Source organism: Strigops habroptila, chromosome 19 (genome assembly GCF_004027225.2).
Source record: "Strigops habroptila isolate Jane chromosome 19, bStrHab1.2.pri, whole genome shotgun sequence".
NCBI lineage: Eukaryota > Metazoa > Chordata > Aves > Psittaciformes > Psittacidae > Strigops > Strigops habroptila.
In genome coordinates, this window is record NC_044295.2 from 3,571,251 (window position 1) to 3,591,013 (window position 19,763).

Here is a 19,763-nt window from a genome sequence, read left to right on the forward strand (position 1 = left end):
GCAACCAGGGCACCCGGGACCCTCTGCGTGGGACCTGGGACAGCATCCCCCAGCTAAGGGACTGGGCATCAGGCCCTGCCATGGGGACCCTGCACCCACCACCTTCTGCACCCACCACCCTCAGCCCCGTAGGGACACCCCGTGTGTGCGCCCCCCACTTCCATCCCACGGCCAGGGTAGAGGGGAACTGCGGGATAGAGGCCGGGACCATATGGGGAACCAGCGGGCGACCTTCTTCCCCTGGCTGCCAGGGGGGCTGCGGGAGAGGGGATGAGAGAAGGAATATTCCCAGCCTTGTTGCCATGGCTTCCCATCAGGATGCGCTTGCATCATGGCCAGTCTGAGGGGTGCAGGGGTCCCCACGGGGCTCAGGGCCGGGGTGTGGGGGTCCCCGTGGGGCTCAAGGTCAGGGGCTCCGCAGCACCACATCCGAGCAGGAGCGCAGGGACAAGCGGGGGGGCTCCGGGCATCAGCGCCAGCAGATGAACACGTTTTGGAGCTGGTGACGTCTGCTCCGGCATCACCGAGGCAGGAAAACAAGCGGCAGAGCGCGATTCCAGCCCCGTGGAGCCGAGCAGCCTCCGGGGCATCGCGCCCACCATGTGCCCCCGGGGCCGGCCAGCGGGGTCGCAGTGGGCCGGGGGGCTCCGCTGAGACCCAGCCATGGGGCCGTGGCGGTGGCTGCTGCTCTGGTGCTGGCACACGGCGCTGCTCCATGGCCAGCACCCGCAGGACAGCCCCGTCCAGCCGGCGGGATGGTCCCCGGCTCCATCACCCTCCTGGGTGCCCACAGCGGGGCCGGGAGCGCCGGGGGACACCGAGGGCTCGGCGGCGGCGCTGGCGTTCCTGCAGACGGGCGATGCGCAGCGCCTGGCCCGAGCCAACTGCAGCCGGGGGGTCCCGGCGGGGGCCGCGGGTCCCGGTCCCCCCCCGGCGCTGCGAGCTGCCCTTCGTGCTGTCCCCGAGGCGCTGGCCCACGCCGCCAACTTCCTCAACATGCTCTTCCAGACCAACGACATCCGCGAGGCCAGCGTGGCCGAGGACGTGGAGTGGTACCAGGCACTGGTGCGCAGCCTGGCCGAGGGGCACCCATGGGTGCGCCGGGTGGTGCTGGCCCTCGACGCTCACCCGCTGGCCGCCAAGCCCCTGCTGATGCTGCAGGCTACCAAGGAGGATGGCCAGATCCTGCTCCAGGATGTCTCCGCTGCTGCTCCAAGCCTCGGTAACCTCAGCTGGGACAACGAGTGGTTCAATGCCCTTAAATCCCAGAGGACCCCCGTCCTCCGCAAGCGGGTGCTCAGCAATGACCTGCACAGCATGGACACCCCCAAGTGGCAGCGGGGTGACAGCTACGTGGGGGACCCGAGCCACGTGCGGTGGTCCCCACCATTCCTCGAGTGCCGGGATGGCAGGTTCCTGCCCGCCTGGGCGGTCACGCTCTCCTCTGCTTTCTATGGGCTCAAGCCAGACCTCAGCCCTGAGTTCAAGTAAGTGGCACCCGGAGGGGCTGGGTGGGATGTAAAGAGGGTTGGGGTGTGCCCTGTGTCCATGCTGGGGAGTGCAGTTGGATGCAGCGCCCTGGGGTGCAGGCAGGATGGTGCCAGCATCCTGCCTGCATCTATGTGTGTGTGGGTATTTGCACATCCATAGGCACGGTGTGGACCCCTGTCCCCACTCAGGCTGCCACCCCCCGAGCCCCCCAGCCTGCCACAGCCACTCTGGGGGGTGGGTGACCCAGGCTGGGCCCCTCCTGGAGGGGTCCCTGCTGCACCCCAGCACCCCCTGTGCAAGCAGCCACGGCGGGTGGCAGTGGGGAGGGAAGGGGGCTCCTGGGTTTAGTCCCAGAAAAGGGACGTGTCCCTGTTCCCAAGGGGGATGCCGTGTCCCCCTCGGAGCACTCAGGGGAGAGGGTTGGTCCCGCAGGATGAGGGATGGCACCGGGGCCCACCCCAGCACCTCCTATTTCCCAACCATTTGCTTTAAAGCCCCTTTTGAGAGGCAGAATTCACAGCCAGGACCTGCTGCTCCTGCTCCTGCTCCAACCTCCCCCAGATGCAGCTCCAAAGGGGGCACGTATCATAGAATCATAGAACCATAGAATGGTTTAGGTTGGAAGAGACCTTAAAGCTCATCCAGCTCCAACCCCCTGCCACGGGCAGGGACACCTTCCACTAGAGCAGGTTGCTCCAAGCCCCTGTGTCCAACCTGGCCTTGAACACTGCCAGGGATGGGGCAGCCACAGCTTCTCTGGGCACCCTGTGCCAGCCCAAGCACCCACCATCGCCATGGCTGTGTCCTCCCTGGTGCCTGTCCCAGTGGCAGCAGTGGGACATGGAGCCCACGCTGGTTGGGGACACGGGGCTGACCCTGTCCCTCTGCACAGGGGTGTCGTGCGGGTGGACATCGAGCTGCGGGACGTGGCCATTGATCAATGTGCCAGCGGGCCGGGCTGGTTCGCAGACACACACCGCTGCGACCTCAACAGCACCCAGGTACCATCCACCAGCACCCTGCACCCCATCCCCTCAGCCGGCAGGGCACCGCACTGTCCCCATCCCTCCCTCCGACTGAGCTTTATCCCCTCCCGGCCCATCCATCTGCTTCCTTCAGCTGCAGCGGAGGGGTTTATTGTGCAAATCTGCCCTCCCTGTGCCAGCAGCAGCGTGTGACCTGGTGCTCCCTGCCCAGACGCCACGGGGATGGTGGGCACCGGTGGGACAATCACCCCCATTCCCTTCGGTGGTGCCCACCAGAGCGAGCTGGAGATGCCAAAGCCTGTTTGAGGGCTTGGCACAACCATCAGCATCCCCAAGCAGGGCAAACCCCGCAGCCACCCAGCTCAGTGAGGCTCAGGATCCCACCCCAAAAAGCTGTCCCCAAGTGGGAAAGGCGTCACCAGCTTCTCTTTCCTCCAGAGGGATGGGCTCTGGTGCTGGGAATCTCTCCAGGACACAACAATACCCAGAGAAGCTGCCAGCACAGCCCGTTGGGGGCAGGATCCGGGCAGCGGGATTAGGGCAGCGCCGCTGCCGTCACGGCTGGGCAGGATTAGTGCTCTCTGCTGCATTATGTGTCCATTTAGGGTTTAGGGAGGGATTTAAGGGCCAAGCTTTGGCTTTTAATTCTTCAGTGTTTAACCACTGATTCCTCCTGGGCAGGGGGGAGAGCGGCCTGGGGTGAGGTACCCATGAGATGGGGGATGCTGGATCCCCTGGTGTGGGGGGATGGAGGGATGGGGGGAGTGTTTGGGATGTGGGATGAGCCCTTCCATGCATCTCAGCCTGTCTCCTTCAGTGTATCCCGCAGGAGAGCCACGGCTTCGTCCTCGGGAGATACCAGTGCCGGTGCAAGCCGGGCTTTTACGGGGCCAGTGGAGCAGCCAGTGGTGCCCAGGCAGGTGGGTGCCATGTCCAGGGATCCCCATTTCACCCAGTGGGACATGGCCGCAGCAGTGGGGTCCAGGGCTGGGGGGGATTTGGGAAGCCCAAGCCCATTCTCTGGCAGGGAAAGTGCCTCCAAGGGATGCAGTGATTGTAACCACAAGTAACGAGTGATAGAAGAGGAAATGGCCTCAAGCTGCGCCAGGGAGGTTTAGATGGAGATGAGGAACAATTCCTTCCCCAAAGGGTGCTCAGGCATTGGAACAGGCTGCCCAGGGCAGGGCTGGAGTCACCGTCCCTGCAAGTGTTCACACACCGTGTAGCCGAGGCCTCAGTGCCATGGGTTAGTGGTGGCCTTGGCAGCACTGGGGAACCATAGGACTCACTCAATCTTAAAGGTCTTTTCCAACCCTGTTGGTTCTATGATAATTCCATGATTCCATTCCAGGCACGGCAGGGGCAGAAGCGGGGGCCCTGTTGGGATGCCGGCCCTGCCGCCAAGGATGCTCCACCTGCGAGGACGATGCTCCCTGCCTGATCCAGGAGGACCGGGCGCTGCGGGCGGCCGTGCTCTCCTGCCAGGCCTGCTGCATGCTGGCCATCTTCCTCAGCATGCTGGTCTCCTACCGCTTCCGACGGAGCAAGGCAAGGTGTCCCCGTGTTCCATCCCCCCTGTCCTGCTCCCATCCCACCCCCAAACCCCACGGGCTCAAGGGGGGATCTCCCTGCCCTGGCTCCATCCCGAGGCTCCTGGCTGCATCCTCACACCTCTGTCCCTACAGAGGATCCGGGCATCCGGAATCATCCTCCTGGAGACAATCCTCTTCGGGTCCCTCCTCCTCTACTTCCCAGTGAGTATCCAGTGGGAACAGGACTGAAAAACCTCCGGGCTGGGGTTTCAGAGCCCCTGCAGCCTGCTGAGGGTGCGGAGCTGGCCCCAAGCAGGGCATGGGCACAACTCCACCTCATTGTTAATTTCGCTGGCACAGCCCCCGGTGGCTCCGGTATAAACCTTCTCGGGAAACCAAATCCCTTTTCTCCTGCTGGCTGCGGGAATTAATCCCTGCCCAAATCCCTTCTCCCTCCCTGTGGCGGGTGCTGTAGAGGCAAGGGGGGAAGGATGGCAGCGGGGCTGGCCTGAAAGTAGGGTGAGTGCAGTCTGTGTCCAGCTCTGGGGCAACAGCACAAGAGGGACGTGGAGCTGCTGGAGCGAGGCCAGAGGAGGCCCCGGAGCTGCTGCGAGGGCTGGAGCAGCTCTGCTCTGGAGCCAGGCTGAGAGAGCTGGGCTGGGGCAGCCTGGAGAAGAGAAGGCTCCTGAAGGGGAGACCTTAGAGCAGCTCCAGTGCCTAAAGGGGCTCCAGGAAACCTGGAGAGGGGCTTTGGACAAGGGCCTGTAGGGACAGGCCAAGGGGAATGGCTTTAACCTGCCCGAGGGGAGACTGAGATGAGCTCTGAGGCAGAAGCTCTTCCCTGTGAGGGTGCTGAGGCGCTGGCACAGGGTGCCCAGAGAAGCTGTGGCTGCTCCATCCCTGGCAGTGTTCAAGGCCAGGTTGGACACAGGGGCTTGGAGCAACCTGCTCTAGTGGAAGGTGTCCCTGCCCGTAGCGGGGGGTTGGAGCTGGATGAGCTTTAAGGTCCCTTCCAACACAACCCATTCCATGATTCTCTGGTTTCCGAGTCTCCATCCATCCCCATTCCACCACCAACCCCTCTCTCCCCCCACCTCAGGTGTTCATCCTGTACTTCAAGCCCAGCATCTTCCGCTGCATCGTCCTGCGCTGGGTCCGCATGCTGGGCTTCACCATCGTCTACGGCACCATCACCCTCAAGCTGTACAGGTACCGGGATGGGGGGGGGCTGGATGCTTGTGCCCCCCATAGCGGGGACCCACTGGGGCTCACCCCTCTGCTCCTCACAGGGTGCTGAAGGTGTTCCTGTCCCGCACGGCCCAGCGGGTGCCCTGTGTGTCAAGTGGGCGGGTGTTGAAGATGCTGGGGCTGATCCTGGTCCTGGTGCTGTGGTTCCTGGCGGCCTGGACCATCGGGATGCTGGAGAACGTCGACAAGAACATCCCGTTGGTGATCCGCACCCAGACCGCCCGCGGGCTCCACTTCTACATCTGCGGCCACGACCACTGGGACTACATGATGGTGATCGGTGAGACCAGCCCCCGCGGTGTCCCCCCAGCCCCAGGACCCCATCCCATGAATGCAGCCTTTCCTCGTCTGTTTAATCTTCCTGGAGCCTGGAAGCAGGGCTGGGGCACCCGAGCTGCCTCCCATTCTCTCCTCTGAGCATCCCCAGGACTCGCCCTGGTGCAGGGTACATCACTGGGTGCTGAACCCTGGTGACGTGCAGGGATGTGCCACAGGATGCTCTGCACCAGAGCCAGCAGATGAACCCGCAGGGCTGGATGTGCCCCAAGGCAGGGAGGTCCCAGTGGGTAGCAGCACCAGCACCCATTAGAACACACTGGCAGCAGCAGGGTGATGGTGCTGGGTGCTCAGCACCGCTCCCACTGCTCCCTCCCACAGCCGAAATGCTGTTCCTGCTGTGGGGCAGCTTCCTGTGCTACACCACACGCACCGTGCCCTCCGCCTTCCACGAGCCCCGCTACATGGGCATTGCGCTGCACAACGAGCTCATGATCTCGGCCACCTTCCACGTGGTCAGGTAGGACACGGGGCTGCAAAGAGCTGGGAAATGCGATTCCCATCCCTGGGAACACCAAGGAACCGGTGGCAAATCCCCTTCCAGGTTCATCATGGTCCCCTCGCTGCACCCCGACTGGACGCTGCTGCTCTTCTTCGCTCACACCCACAGCACCATCACCATGACCCTGGCGCTGCTCTTCATCCCAAAGGTAACGCTCATCCCAAAGGATCCAAGGGGAGGGGAAAGGGGGTTCCCGGTGTTTCGGGGCCCCCCAGGTGAGCTCGCCCCTCGCCCCCCGCAGTTCCTGCACACGGGCTCGCCGCTGCGGGAGGAGATCACGGCCGAGGTCTATGAGGACGAGCTGGACATGCGGCACTCGGGCTCCTGCCTCAACAGCAGCATCGCGTCCGCCTGGAGCGAGCACAGTCTCGACCCCGATGACATTCGGGTGGGTGGCACACTCAGGACCTTCTTTTGACGCTAGCTATGCAGAGTAAGAGGTGCCTTTTGCAATCTTTCTCCTGGTGCGAAGCAGATGGGGTGGGAAGAAGGCGGAGGGGGGGGTGTTGGGTGAACCACCAAAGCCATGAGTGAGGAAACCTCCTGCACCCCTTGGGTTGGAGGGGTGGGGACACGGGGACTAGTTCGTGGGTGCAGCCGCAGCCCCGTTGGACGCGCTCTCCTCTCCCTCCTCTCTGCCCGCGGCACAGGAGGAGCTGAAGAAGCTTTACAGGCAGCTGGAGGTGCAGAGGACGTGGCGGATGGTGGCGCACAACCCTCACCTCCCCAAGCAGCGCAGCTCCCGCCGCAGCCTGGCCCGCTCCATCGCCCGCCGCGTCACCGAGCTGCCCGAGGCGCTGGCGCGCCGCCGCAGCAGCCGCAGCTCCCCGGCCACGCAGCTCCTCGATGCGGGTACCACCAACGCGAGGATGCGGGATGATGGTTCCCGCAGCACTGAGGGGTCCTGGGGGGGTTCACCCATCCTTCTTCTCCCCCGGGAGCCCGCACCAGGGAGGAAGATGATGGTGGCGACGGCCTCGGAGCAATCCGACAGCGAGTCCCTCGATGCTGCCCCGCTCGTGTGCAAGTCGGCCAGTGCCCACAACCTGGTGGGGGACGGGCAGCTCCCCCTGCCCCACGCACCCCTCTTGCACAAGTCGCTCAGCGTGGCGGCCGGGGGGCAGGATGAAGCCCTGCTCGCCGCCAGCCGAGCTGCGTGGGGGAAGCAACACGCTGAGCACCCCTTCACCCCGGCCTTGGGGCACCCCACGGCACAGGGATCCCCCAAGGAAGCTGGGAAGCCCCAAAGCCCCGGTGCTGATGCTGTCCCCAGCCCTGCCGAGGGGTGCTCACAGGATGTGTCCCCCCTGGGTGACGGCAAGGTGCAGAAACATGTCACCTACGCACCCATCAAGAGCATCAGTGTCGACGGCTCCCACCACCCAGGGCGGGTGCGGAGGGTGGTGGTGAGGAGAACCCCACCACGGCCCCCCATCCGCTACCAGAGCCTGGGGCAGCATGGCCCAGCGGCCGGGGACAGCCTGGGGGCAGCGGAGCCACCCACAGGACCCCCGGCACGGGTGGGAGAACCAGCAGGAACAGCAGCAGGGATGGAGGAGGAAGACCCGGGATGCGCATCACCATCTGCGGGGAAGGGGCCTGCAGTACCCATCCCGGCACAGGTCTGTCCCTGGGAGCTGGTCCAGGAGGAGATCCTGAGCCGGAGGGAAAAAGCCACCAAAGCAGCAGAGTCGGGGACCACCGGTGACACAGCAGCCATCCCACCCAGCACCAAACCATCCGCCCAGAAGACGTCCCTCCGGAGCCTGGGACTCGCCGTCAAAGCCTTCAACCGCTCCAGGGGGAAAAGCATCTTGAAGGGGAAGAGGGAGGGCGAGGGGAGCCTCAGGAAAAGGGGGCACGAGCAGGAGGGGGGCAGCAGGAGGGAGAGGCCGAGCCTGGCAAAGGCATCGGCCGTGTCCTTCGCAGGGACCACAGGCCCTGAGCAGGACTTTTCCCAGCACAACAACAGCACAGCGGGCTGGGGGGACAGCCCAGCCCTGGGCACGGGCGATGGAGAGGAGCTGGCTGAGGAGCCCGGTGCTCCCCATGGGGGTGCAGATGCAGCGCACAAGGTCCCACCAAGCGCTGGCCACCAAGAAGGAGCTGAACGTCCCCGTGAGCCCCCGGTGGTGGTGGCACAGCCCCAGCCCCAGCGAGGGGACGAGGCTGCTGTGGTGGAGCTGGGGAATGATGCTCCTGCGGCCACACCAAAGGAAGGGCTCGAGGAAACCAGCAGGTCCATCCCCTCCCAGGACCACGCAGAGGTGGAGCAGCCACATGCAGGACCCATCGCAAGCAGCTCCCACCCGTCCAGCAGTGATGTGCAGAGAGCGGCTGCTGAGAAGCTGGAGGCTGAGGTTTGTCCCCAAGGAGCCCTGGATGTCCCAGCAGGAGCCATGTGCCACGAGGAGGTGGCTGCCCAAGAAGACACCAGGATCCCACCAGCCAAGGTGCTGGAGAAGGGCAGCAGCCAACCTGAGCCCCTTGGTCCCAGGGACAGTGAGATGGTCCCTGCAAGGAGCCAGAGCAAGGAGCTGGCCCCAGCGGGCAGGCAGGCGCAGGGCTGTCCTAGGGAAACCCAGGCAGATTCCAGCATTGAAACAGGGATCTGCCCCTGGGAGGAGAGCGGGGGGGACCCCCAGCACCCCAGGGAAGAGCTGGGCATGGAGAAACCACCAGCAACCCCCTCAGAGCGGCTGGAAGGGCCTTTGGAGGGCAGGAAGGTTGAGGTTTGCCCATGGGAGACCCCGGAACAGGGAAGGACCATGAGAGCAGAAACCTGCCCCTGGGACATGGAGGGGGCTCAGCCGGAGCAGGGGGGCCAGGAAGGAGAGAGGACACGGGTGGTCAAGTGGGGCAAGAGCATCAGGTCAAACTCCCTGGGGTTGGTGGGAGCTCCAAAGCCACCAAATCCTGCTGCCAGCAGCTCGGAGCTGCCAGAAGGGACCCCAAGGAGCGCTCGGGCTTTGGTTTGTCCCTGGGAAGTGGTGGGAGCTGACAGTGGTGCAGAAGGAATTCGCCCTTGGGAAAGGGTAGCAGCCGTATCCAATGCAAGGAAAACAGAGGATGGTGACATTTCCCAAGGGAAAAATGGGATTTCCCCACAGGCAGCGGCCCCAGGGGGCACGGGAGGGATGGGTTTGGCTGCAGACAAGGGGAGCACCCAGCAGGGGTGTCCCTATCCCGGGGAGGGTGCGGAGCAGCCCAGCACAGGGCTTGCAGCAGGACACTCGGCTCTGCCCAAAGCCTCATCCAAGCGAGCAGGACCCATCAGCAGCAGCAAGGCCAACATTCGTCCATGGGAAGTGGAGGATGAGCCGCTTGCCAAGGCAGAAATCTGCCCTTGGGAAGAGCCTGCAGCTCCATTGGGGAAGGACAGAGCAAGCCAGGACACGCGTGGGACTTCCAAAGGGGAAAACAAACCGGCAACCAGAGGATTGGAGCGTATCAAACCAAAGCTGGCAGAGATGGGTGCCCATCAACCAGAGCACAGGAACACCAAGATCTTCGCAAATCTCATTAGGAAAAGCCTGGAGAGCTCAAAAGCCAAATCCAAGAAATCCCAGAGTATGGAGAGCATCAAGGAGGAAGTTTGTCCATGGGAGAGCCTGGGCACGGAGCAGCCCATGGAGCAGCCGCGTGCCAGGAACCCAGCGCTGCCCAAAGCGCCTCCGGACACTCTGGGCATCCAGAGGACATCCCAGAGCGGGGAGAGCCTGAAGGCAGAGGTGTGTCCCTGGGAGGCTCCAGGGGCTCAATCCATGGATAAAGCAGAGATCTGCCCCTGGGAAGTGGCTGCAGCTCCATCAGGTAAAGAGGAATCAAGACAGGACAAGGATGGTCTGTCCATAGGGAGCAGAAGCTCCTCTACAAGTGAAGGTGCCTTCAAGGAGATTGGGCACAGCACACCCGCAGAGGAGAAAGCAAGCGAGGAGAGCCTGAAGGCAGAGGTGTGCCCTTGGGAGGCTCCTGAGGCTCAGTCCATGGATAAAGCAGAGATCTGCCCCTGGGAAGTGGCTGCAGCTCCATCAGCTAAAGAGGAATCAAGACAGGACAAGGATGGTCTCTCCATAGGGAGCAGAAGCCCCTCTACCAGTGAAGGTGTCTGCAGAGAGACTGGACACAGCACACCCACAGAGGAGAAAGCAAGCGCTGAGAGCCTGAAGGCAGAGGTGTGCCCTTGGGAGGCTCCAGAGGCTCAATCCATGGATAAAGCAGAGATGTGCCCCTGGGAGGCGGCTGCAGCTCCCTCGCAGCAGCTCAGGGCAAAGCAGGGCCCTGGGGGGGTGCCCAGGGGGGACAAGCGCATCAGGCGCCAGGCAGCGCTGCCCAGCCTGGGGACAGCCCTGGAGAGGGGCAGCAGCGAGCGAGAGGCCGCGTGTCCATGGGAGAGCCTGGACATGGGGCAGCCCATGGAGCAGCCCCGTGCCCGGAGCCCAGCGCTGCCCAGAGCACCTCCGAGGACATCCCAGAGCGGGGAGAGCCTGAAGGCAGAGGTGTGCCCTTGGGAGGCACCAGAGCTTGAATCCATGGATAAAGCAGAGATCTGCCCCTGGGAGGTGGCTGCAGCTCCAACAAGTAAAGAGGAATCAAGACAGGACAAGGATGGTCTCTCCATAGGGAGCAGAAGCTCCTCTACTGGTGAAGGTGTCTGCAGAGAGACTGGACACAGCACACACACAGAGGAGAAAGCAAGCACTGAGAGCCTGAAAGCAGAGGTGTGCCCTTGGGAGGCTCCAGGGGCTCAATCCATGGATAAAGCAGAGATCTGCCCCTGGGAAGCTGCTGCAGCTCCATCAGGTAAAGAGGAATCAAGACAGGACAAGGATGGTCTCTCCATAGGGAGAAAGAGCCCCTCTACAAGTGAAGGTGCCTTCAAAAAGATTGGGCACAGCACACCCGCAGAGGAGAAAGCAAGCGGGGAGAGCCTGAAGGCAGAGGTGTGTCCCTGGGAGGCTCCAGGGGCTCAATCCATGGATAAAGCAGAGATCTGCCCCTGGGAGGTGGCTGCAGCTCCAACAAGTAAAGAGGCATCAAGACAGGACAAGGATGGTCTGTCCATAGGGAGCAGAAGCTCATCTACAAGAGAAGGTGCCTTCAAGGAGATTGGGCACAGCACACCCACAGAAGAGAAAGCAAGCGGGGAGAGCCTGAAGGCAGAGGTGTGCCCTTGGGAGGCTCCAGGAGCTCAATCCATGGGTAAAGCAGAGATCTGCCCCTGGGAGGTGGCTGCAGCTCCATCAGGTAAAGAGGAATCAAGACAGGACAAGGATGGTCTCTCCATAGGAAGAAAGAGCCCCTCTACAGGTGAAGGTGTCTGCAGAGAGACTGGACACAGCACACCCGCAGAGGAGAAAGCAAGCGCTGAGAGCCTGAAGGGAGAGGTGTGCCCTTGGGAGGCTCCAGGGGCTCAATCCACGGATAAAGCAGAAATCTGCCCCTGGGAAGCAGCTGCAGCTCCATCAGCTAAAGAGGAATCAAGACAGGACAAGGATGGTCTGTCCATAGGGAGCAGAAGCTCCTCTACCAGTGAAGGTGTCTGCAGAGAGACTGGGCACAGCACACCCGCAGAGGAGAAAGCAAGCGCTGAGAGCCTGAAGGCAGAGGTGTGTCCTTGGGAGGCTCCAGGGGCTCAATCCATGGATAAAGCAGAGATGTGCCCCTGGGAGGCGGCTGCAGCTCCCTCGCAGCAGCTCAGGGCAAAGCAGGGCCCTGGGGGGGTGCCCAGGGGGGACAAGCGCATCAGGCGCCAGGCAGCGCTGCCCAGCCTGGGGACAGCCCTGGAGAGGGGCAGCAGCGAGCGAGAGGCCGCGTGTCCATGGGAGAGCCTGGACATGGGGCAGCCCATGGAGCAGCCCCGTGCCCGGAGCCCAGCGCTGCCCAGAGCACCTCCGAGGACATCCCAGAGCGGGGAGAGCCTGAAGGCAGAGGTGTGCCCTTGGGAGGCTCCAGGGGCTCAATCCACGGATAAAGCAGAGATCTGCCCCTGGGAGGTGGCTGCAGCTCCATCAGCTAAAGAGGAATCAAGACAGGACAAGGACAGTCTGTCCATAGGGAGCAAAAGCCCCTCTACCAGTGAAGGTGTCTGCAGAGAGACTGGACACAGCACACCCGCAGAGGAGAAAGCAAGCATGGAGAGCCTGAAGGCAGAGGTGTGCCCTTGGGAGGCTCCAGGGGCTCAATCCATTGATAAAGCAGAGATCTGCCCCTGGGAGGTGGCTGCAGCCCCAAGTAAGAGCCTCCCATCAGAAGCAGCGGGTGCCTGCAAACCAGGGGAGAAGGGGAGCAGTGAGCGTGAGGCCATCTGCCCCTGGGAGAGCCTGGACATGGAGGAGCAATCCCTGAAAACTGCAACAGGGAAAGGGCCATCCAAGAAGTCCGACAGCACGGAGAGCAGGAAAGCTGAGATTTGCCCCTGGGAAGCAGCAGAGCCCAATGGCACAGAGGAGGAAAGCCCACAGGGAGCTGATGGGGCATCCAGCACTGGGATGGGAGAGGCAAAGCCGGTGGTGGGAGCCAGCCCCATGTCTCCAGCAGCCCCACAGAGCAAACCCAAGGGCAGACCTGGCAGCGAGGCCAAGCACAAGCCCCTGAGCCGCATCCAGCCCCCGCGGGGCCCCAGGGCAGAGCTGCTGCCTTGGGACATGGGTACAGCCCCTGGGGCAGGCAGCAGCCCCAGCCCAGCTGAGGTTTGTCCCTGGGAAGCAGAAGAGGCTCCACCAGCATCTGACAAGACCAGCACAGACATGAGGAAAACCTCAGAGGTGTGTCCATGGGGGGTGGAGGGGGCAGATGCCACCCGCAGTGGAACCAAAGCTGGTGTCTGCCCTTGGGACCATGAGTAGCTCCCTCTGGCCGGGGCCACCAGCCGGATGCAGACATGGTTTCATGAACAGAAAGTCTTGAGCTGAAGGCTGATGCCTAATGGCACAGCCCAAGCAGGGACAGAAGTGTCCACCAAAGCCAATGGCATGGCCACGCTCCCAACAGGCTCTGGTGGTGGCCATCAGCCAGCCAGGCTCAGGGTCCAGTGCAGTGAGGGGACAATTAACATCTCCTGCCCTCATCAAGCTCTCCAGATGGGTGCAAACACCACCCATCATCTGCCCACAGGTAGGTGGCCCAGTGCAGGGTCCAAGCAGGCACCTGAATATGTTAAAACACGTAAGGAAGAGTCAAACCAGGGCAGGAAGATGATGCAGGAGAGGGGGAAACCAGCTTCCCCCCGTTCCTGCAGCCCAGCCCATTGCCCCAGCACTGCTGGCACCTCCATTTGGAGCCAGGGGGTTTCTGTTAGCAGTGCTAGGACCAGGCAGGGTCTGAAGCCAGGGGTAAAGAGCCTGTCTCCATAAGAGAGGTGCTCCAGCTCTCTGATGGAGGCTCAGATGGAAGCAAATAAAGAAGAAGGCAGCAGAAGTGAAGGTTTTGGTTCTCCCTCTGAATCCACCCAAGGCTCAGGGCTCATCCTGCTGGTCCTTTGTCGTTTGGTTCCACTCTCCTTAGCAAGGTATGTTGGTATCGTGTGCTGTCTGTGGTCTTCAGCACCGAGTGTTCCACGATCATCTGATGGTGTAAGTAAGTGTACATACAGCAAATAAAACATATTATTTACAGAGCACACACTTAGTGGCCGATTTATGGGGTGTGGGCAAGATACTGAATATGCTCTTTCTTAGAGGTACAGCAGAAAGCAGCGAGGCTGGAAAGGAAACCCAGAAACACAAGTGGGTGAGTTGCAGAGGTTTGACTATTGGCAAAGCTGCTGGGGAGCCACACACTGCTGCACTGGAAGGAAAGGCCTTTCTCCCTGGAAAAACCAGCTATTCCACCAGAAAACTCACTCTTGTCATTCAGAGCCAGAGCTGGAGAACCTGGTTTGTAGGTCTTGGTTGAGGAGCCACGTCCATACCTGCTCATGAACTGCCCCAGCCACCAACCAGGCAGCTCCCCCAGGTTTATTTTAGCTCCCAGCCCAGCTCCCATGTGCTGGAGCACTGGAACTCTCCTCAGCTCATGAATGAAGTGTAGGCAGAAGGCTCAATATAGTAGGTTCTTTCAGGAAAGGCAGACAGATTGTGACACCCCTCTGGCTTCCCAAAAAGATGAAAGGGATTCCATTGCTGGCTCCTCTCCTAAGAGAGCATAAAGATGATATTCTGCCCTTTTAAAAGAACACTGAAACACTGAACAACTCTGCAAGCATCAGGAGCCACAACTCTTTCAAACAGCACGGTCTGTAAAACCTCTTCCAAGGAAGAAGGAAACAGTGCACTTAACTCAGAAGCTCTGGAAAATGGCTGAGTTCAAAAGCAAGACAAGGTTGAAAGAGAAAATGCTTTGTTATCTGATGACTAGTGACTATTTTGCTCTGTGACTAGAAGTAAATGAATTTACCTGAGCAAAGCAGAGCCAGAACAGATGAGCAGACTCGCTGCCTTACTCCCAGCCATGGAAAAAGGAAACCTGTGGGTACAGATTTCCCCAGCCCACAGAGACTCCAAAACCAGAGCCCTGATGCCAATGTCATCACGTCCACAGGATGGGGCCAGCCACTCACTACCACCCCCCCACTGGTGAATTCAGGAGCATCTCTAACTAGTGCACCAAAACCCATCAGCCAAGAGAAATGCTCTTTCAAGAAGGCAGAAGATTTTATTAGGTTAGCAGTGCTGTGCTGCAGTCCCTCTGGGAAGCTGGGCCCTTCACAAGCACCCAGCCAGCACGAGTCCAACTGCAGCACCCACCCAGGAGAACGTGATTTAAAGGGTGCTTGCTGCTCTTCCCTGTTTTCTGTTGAAGTCTGGGAATCAGTGCAGAGAGAATGGGAAAAGGAAGGTGCTGACACCTACTGCAAGTTGTACTGAAGGGCCAGCAGGTCTGTGACACTTCCCATGGCAGAAGCAAACATCCCATGTCTGAAGAGACTGCTGCTGCCAAGGGCTCCTCTCACAGTGCACGTTCAGGACAGGGTTAGCCTCGAGAGCACTCCTGAAGAGAACAGACGTCTTGTCTTCACAGAAACACAGAGAGGGTTCAACTGCAGCACACTAAGTCTACCTGGACGCAGTAAAGCTTAGAGCTCATCTGAATCCCGCTGCCAAGCCCCTCTTGTTCCTTTAAAGACAAATTCTTAGTGACCAGAGCCCATTTCTGAAGCTGCTTTGTTTGTTGACTGCTCACTGGAAAGGCACAGCCATATCCAAGCCACTACCTCCACAGCCATTCTCCACTTCTTCCCCCCAGGGCTGCTTGCATTGGCTGTCTCTGTACAGCCTCTGGAACTTCCTACTTCATTTCTTCATAGTCTTGTGAGGGATCCAAGGTTGGGCCAGGAATCAGCACCGTCTGAAACAGCAAGGAGCAAAATCAGCATGACACAGAGCAGCCCTGAACTGCTGCAACTGCAATTCTTCATGTTATAGAGCATGAGAAGGAGTGAGCAGCAGGTTCTGGCAATGCAAAGGCCTCACATGCAGGAGATGACCAGATGGCAGCAGCATGGGGGAAGGACACAGAGGGGGAATGGGACGATGTGTATTCCACCATAGGATAGTTCTCATCTCCTTCCCCTCTAGGACCTGTTTTTAGTTAACACAGGAAGACAGAGCACCTGCATGGCTTTGCCAGGTTGTGTGCAGGGAGCAGCAGCCCCCTAAACTACCACACACATGACAAATGCCCTCAGCCTCCTATTACAGCTTCCAGGTGCTTGAGGTTCATAATGCCACATAAAGAAACAGGTCTCCTTGCAGATTAATCCACCACCTTCCTGTCACAGAGAGCTCAGCTTTGGTTTTGTCCAGAATTAACCAAGGGCCACGCTGGTGCCTTTTCCTGGTGGCATTACCTTCACAATGGGGTCCTTTGGAGGAGCCCACTCTGGAACGATCTTGCCATGCATCCGCCACGTGCCATACGGGTTCACCAAGTACTTCTCAAACACAACATACTCCAAAACATCCTTGGGGACCTGCTCCCCACCATACATCAGCCTCCCAAAGCGGTCATAGATGGCCAGAATCTGTAAAATGAGCCCAGGAACGTTACGTTGGGCTGGCAGGAGGTTGGAGCCAGTTGGGAAACATGAGGGGACGTACCTGCCGTGTGTGCATCCGCACTGTCACCTGCCCGTAGAGGTTGCCTCGATTCACAATGCTCTCACATCGAACATGAACCACTCTTGGGGGCTCCAGTGACTCCACAAACCTCCACCGGATGGTTTTGTACCTGTTCCCACGGACCATCTCCTGTGAGGGAGAAAAATAAGCACCAACTTCATTAGGATGTGAATTGAATCATAGAATCCCAGCCTGGTTTGGGCTGGAAGGGACCTTAAAGCTCATCCAGTCCCAACCCCTGCCACGGGCAGGGACACCTTCCACTAGAGCAGGTTGCTCCAAGCCCCTGTGTCCAACCTGGCCTTGAACACTGCCAGGGATGGGGCAGCCACAGCTTCTCTGGGCACCCTGTGCCAGCGCCTCAGCACCCTCACAGTAAAGGATTTCTTCCTTCTATCTAACCTTAATCTCCCCTGTTTAAGTTTGATCTCCCCTGTTGAAGTTTGAAATGACAAACAAACTACTATATACAATGAAACATTTATTCAGTAGCTATTACTTAGACTTGTGCATTCCCTCCCAGCTCTGCCTCTACTGCATCCAGAACAAAATGAGACAGATGATCAGGTTTAAAGTCTTAAAGAGCATTGAAGAGATGAAGGACAAGCTGCATCCACAGAAACACTTACCGGGTAGCAGCGCTCCGTCACCAGGGAGTGAAGTTTCTGCTTGTTAAAACTGCAAGTGAAACACACTCAGTTACTTGAATGCACTCATTGTGAAGAGGCTTACTCAGCTTCCTGCTTCCCCAGAAGACACACAATCTACTGGCAAAACAGAGAAAGCAAAATCCTCAGCTGCAAACTCAGCACAAAACCCAGGATCCGTCATCACTTCATACCCCCACAACTCCCTGCAGCGTGATCCTGAGCAGCACCACGCAGCTACTCATCTGCTGCGGCGACACTCGAGGTGCAACAGCTCATCTCTCCTGCAGAAAAGCATCTCAACCTGCTTTTCTTTATCAGAATGAGCCCAAATTCCCAACACTCTCCTCTTCGCAGAGATGGAGGCAGAAAAAGGCAAAGTACTTGGTGCAGAGGAGGTAGAGGGATTAGAAAGACAAGGAGGAAAAGCAGAGTATAACAGCAAAGAGCAGCAGGTTCTACCTAACTGCATCAGCCAGAGAAGGGGTCTTACTTTGCAAGGCAATTGTGAGCTTCAATAAATATCTCCTGTGCCTTCTCTGGGAAGGTTTTAGTGCTGAAATCCAGATCATGATCTTTTATCTTCCGCAGACTGAAAAGACAAGAAAAGCTTTAGGGCAAGGAAAGAACAACCTGGCACTCTTCTTGCATGTTCCAGATGATGACAATGCTCTTAACTCAGTTCAAGCCCAGCTTCTACCAGGGAGCAGCTGAGAACTGGAGACTCCCCCCTAAGATATAACCTCTGGGTGCTTGTAAAACAGACACAGGGCTGCAAACCCAAAGGCTCCTCAAGAAAATGAGTGCACATGGTACCCACCCACCAGGACAGGAGCCTTGTGTTCATTCTCACACCAGGGACTCCTGGTTAAGTGGTACAACAGCAACAGTGGAAGAAGAAGGGGGAAAACAAACCCCATCTCACCACTGCAAGACAAAACCAAGCAAAACTTCTGCACCCCAGACTAGTCAAAAAAGGAGGCACGCACGCGAGCTGGGAGGCAGCAGTCTGCTTCAGCTTCTCCATCTTTTGCTTCACCCCATCTTTGGATAGGGAACTCAGGCGGGCGTCACCCTCAGGCGGGACGTAGGGGTCTATAATATCAGCTGCACGAGAGAAGAAAGGTCAGGAGGAGGCTGGAAAACAGCAGAAGGAAGGCAACAAAGAGGCAGCAACCTGGCTCCTGGGAGCTGGAGATGTGGGATTCCACCCTGACAACATGTTAGTAAGGTGAAATATGAGCATGCAGAGAGTTTCTAGTCTGAGCTTGTGAGCAGTGACACGTGCCTGCTCTCCTCTTCGATACGACACAGGCGGATAAGACACATCCAGCAGCAGTGAAATCCCTTGCTATTCCTCATCCCTAGAATGAAGGGCCAACAGCCTGGCACACTTCTGAAGTGAAGGGCAGCTGCCACCGCTCACGAGGAGCCAGAGAGCACAGTTCAGTCTATTGCAGACAGACACTGTCACCAGGGTCACTCTGCTCAGACCCATTGCTCCACGCTGCTGCCATGCATTAGCCGAGGAGAGACCAAAGCAGACTTTCTACCACCTGTGCAAGCCATGTAGACCGTCCGCTCCACGCGATCCTCGGGAATTCTCGCCACCAGAGCCTGGAGCCTCCTCTCCTTCTCCTCAGGGGACAGCTCCCTGACCCATTCCGGGAGAGAATGCCTCTTCTTCTTCGTTCTCACGGGGACAACGAGACCGGCCGGAGCCGCTCCGGCAGCACGGAGCAGGGACCCCGCAGCCTGAGAGACACGGCGGAGGCAGGGAGTGAGCCCCAGGGCCCAGGAACACCCCCAGGAACACCCCAGCACCGCGCTTCGTTCCCCTCTTGTCTCTCTGACACAGACCAGACATAAACGCACCGAACGCCGCCGCCTCCAGCCCTCCCTGTCCCGCGGCCCGTGTCCCTAACGCCTCACACTCCTTATCCCGCAGCTCCTCCCCGCATCCCGCGACTCGTCACCCTCCCCACAGCCCGGTTCCATTCCCATTCCCGGTCCCATTCCCGCTCCCCACAGCTCAGCGCACCCGCAGGCCCAACCAGCCCAATCCCGCCCTCATGGCGGCCGCCATCTTGTCGCCGCGCTGCCTGCCGGGACGTGGGCGTGGCCAATAGGTGGTGGCGCGCGGGGCGGGGCGGGGCCGGCGGGAGCCCGCGCTGCGGCGGCGGCGAGTGGAAAATTCCATCGGCTGCGGGGGGGGGGGGGGGGAGGCTCCGCCCATGAGCGCAGCGCGGGGGGGGCGGGCTGGTGCAGCGCGGGATTGAGGGGGGGCGGTTTCTGCCGTGTGCTCCCAGTGCACTGGGAAAGGGGGTGCGGGACCCCCGGTGCAAGCGGTGCGGGGAGTATGGGAACCCCGGTGCGGGACCCCCCGGTGCAGGGGGAGTGGGAGATGCGGGACCCCGCGGCTCGGCCCCGGGCGCTGCAGCAGCCGGTGTCCGGTGCTCCTGGCACCGCGGGTTGCGGCAGCTCGCAGGGCTCCGGGACGCGGGTCCCCCGCGGGATGCTGCACCTCGGGGGGATGCAGCACCTCGGGGGGACGCAGCACCGACACCCTCCAGCAAATCCGGCTTTTCCCAAAGCTCCTTCCCTTGGAATTCCAGCTCGGGGCCAGCACCCGTGCTCAGCACCCGGCCCCAGCAGCAGGACGGAGCTTTGGTCCACCGCGCAGCCCCCAAAGGCGCCGCATCCCGGGGCCCGCACAGCCTGGCCCTGCTCCCACTTGGCGTTGGGGAATGTTGATCTTGGCTCCCCGGGAAGCGTTGCTCCATCGGACAGCTGGTTAATGTGTAGTGACGGCTCCGCTGTGCCCGAGACCGTTGACCCCGGCCCACATTGTTATCTGTGCCGGCGGGAGCGGCCCTGCGGGGCGAAACGGGGGACACCGG

General features: G+C 60.2%; 2 protein-coding genes across 6 annotated transcripts; one reads left to right on the forward strand and one right to left on the reverse strand.

The window, feature by feature from the left end:
- Positions 1-530: 530 nt before the first annotated feature.
- On the forward strand, positions 531-13,900 carry GPR179 (G protein-coupled receptor 179). Of its 5 annotated transcripts, none has more exons than XM_030508851.1 (12): positions 531-1,487; positions 2,384-2,492; positions 3,295-3,397; positions 3,829-4,025; positions 4,163-4,231; positions 5,109-5,218; positions 5,299-5,537; positions 5,915-6,053; positions 6,138-6,243; positions 6,337-6,483; positions 6,746-11,101; positions 11,768-13,900. In XM_030508851.1, exons 1-12 carry the CDS (start codon positions 664-666, stop codon positions 12,941-12,943), a joined length of 7,575 nt encoding a protein of 2,524 aa, XP_030364711.1. In that variant the 5' UTR covers positions 531-663; the 3' UTR covers positions 12,944-13,900. The 5 variants fall into 5 exon arrangements, with proteins under 5 accessions (XP_030364711.1, XP_030364710.1, XP_030364714.1 ...); XM_030508850.1 differs by having other exon boundaries at positions 6,746-10,333; positions 10,658-13,900; XM_030508854.1 differs by having other exon boundaries at positions 6,746-9,826; positions 11,039-13,900.
- An 830-nt stretch (positions 13,901-14,730) lies between these two features.
- On the reverse strand, positions 14,731-18,980 carry MRPL45 (mitochondrial ribosomal protein L45). Its single transcript, XM_030508856.1, has 8 exons — positions 18,905-18,980; positions 18,420-18,618; positions 17,853-17,970; positions 17,357-17,455; positions 16,846-16,894; positions 16,196-16,345; positions 15,946-16,119; positions 14,731-15,443 (listed from the first exon to the last, which is right to left on the reverse strand). The coding sequence occupies exons 1-8, from the start codon at positions 18,947-18,949 to the stop codon at positions 15,384-15,386; spliced, it is 894 nt and encodes a 297-aa protein (XP_030364716.1). The 5' UTR covers positions 18,950-18,980; the 3' UTR covers positions 14,731-15,383.
- Positions 18,981-19,763: the final 783 nt, after the last annotated feature.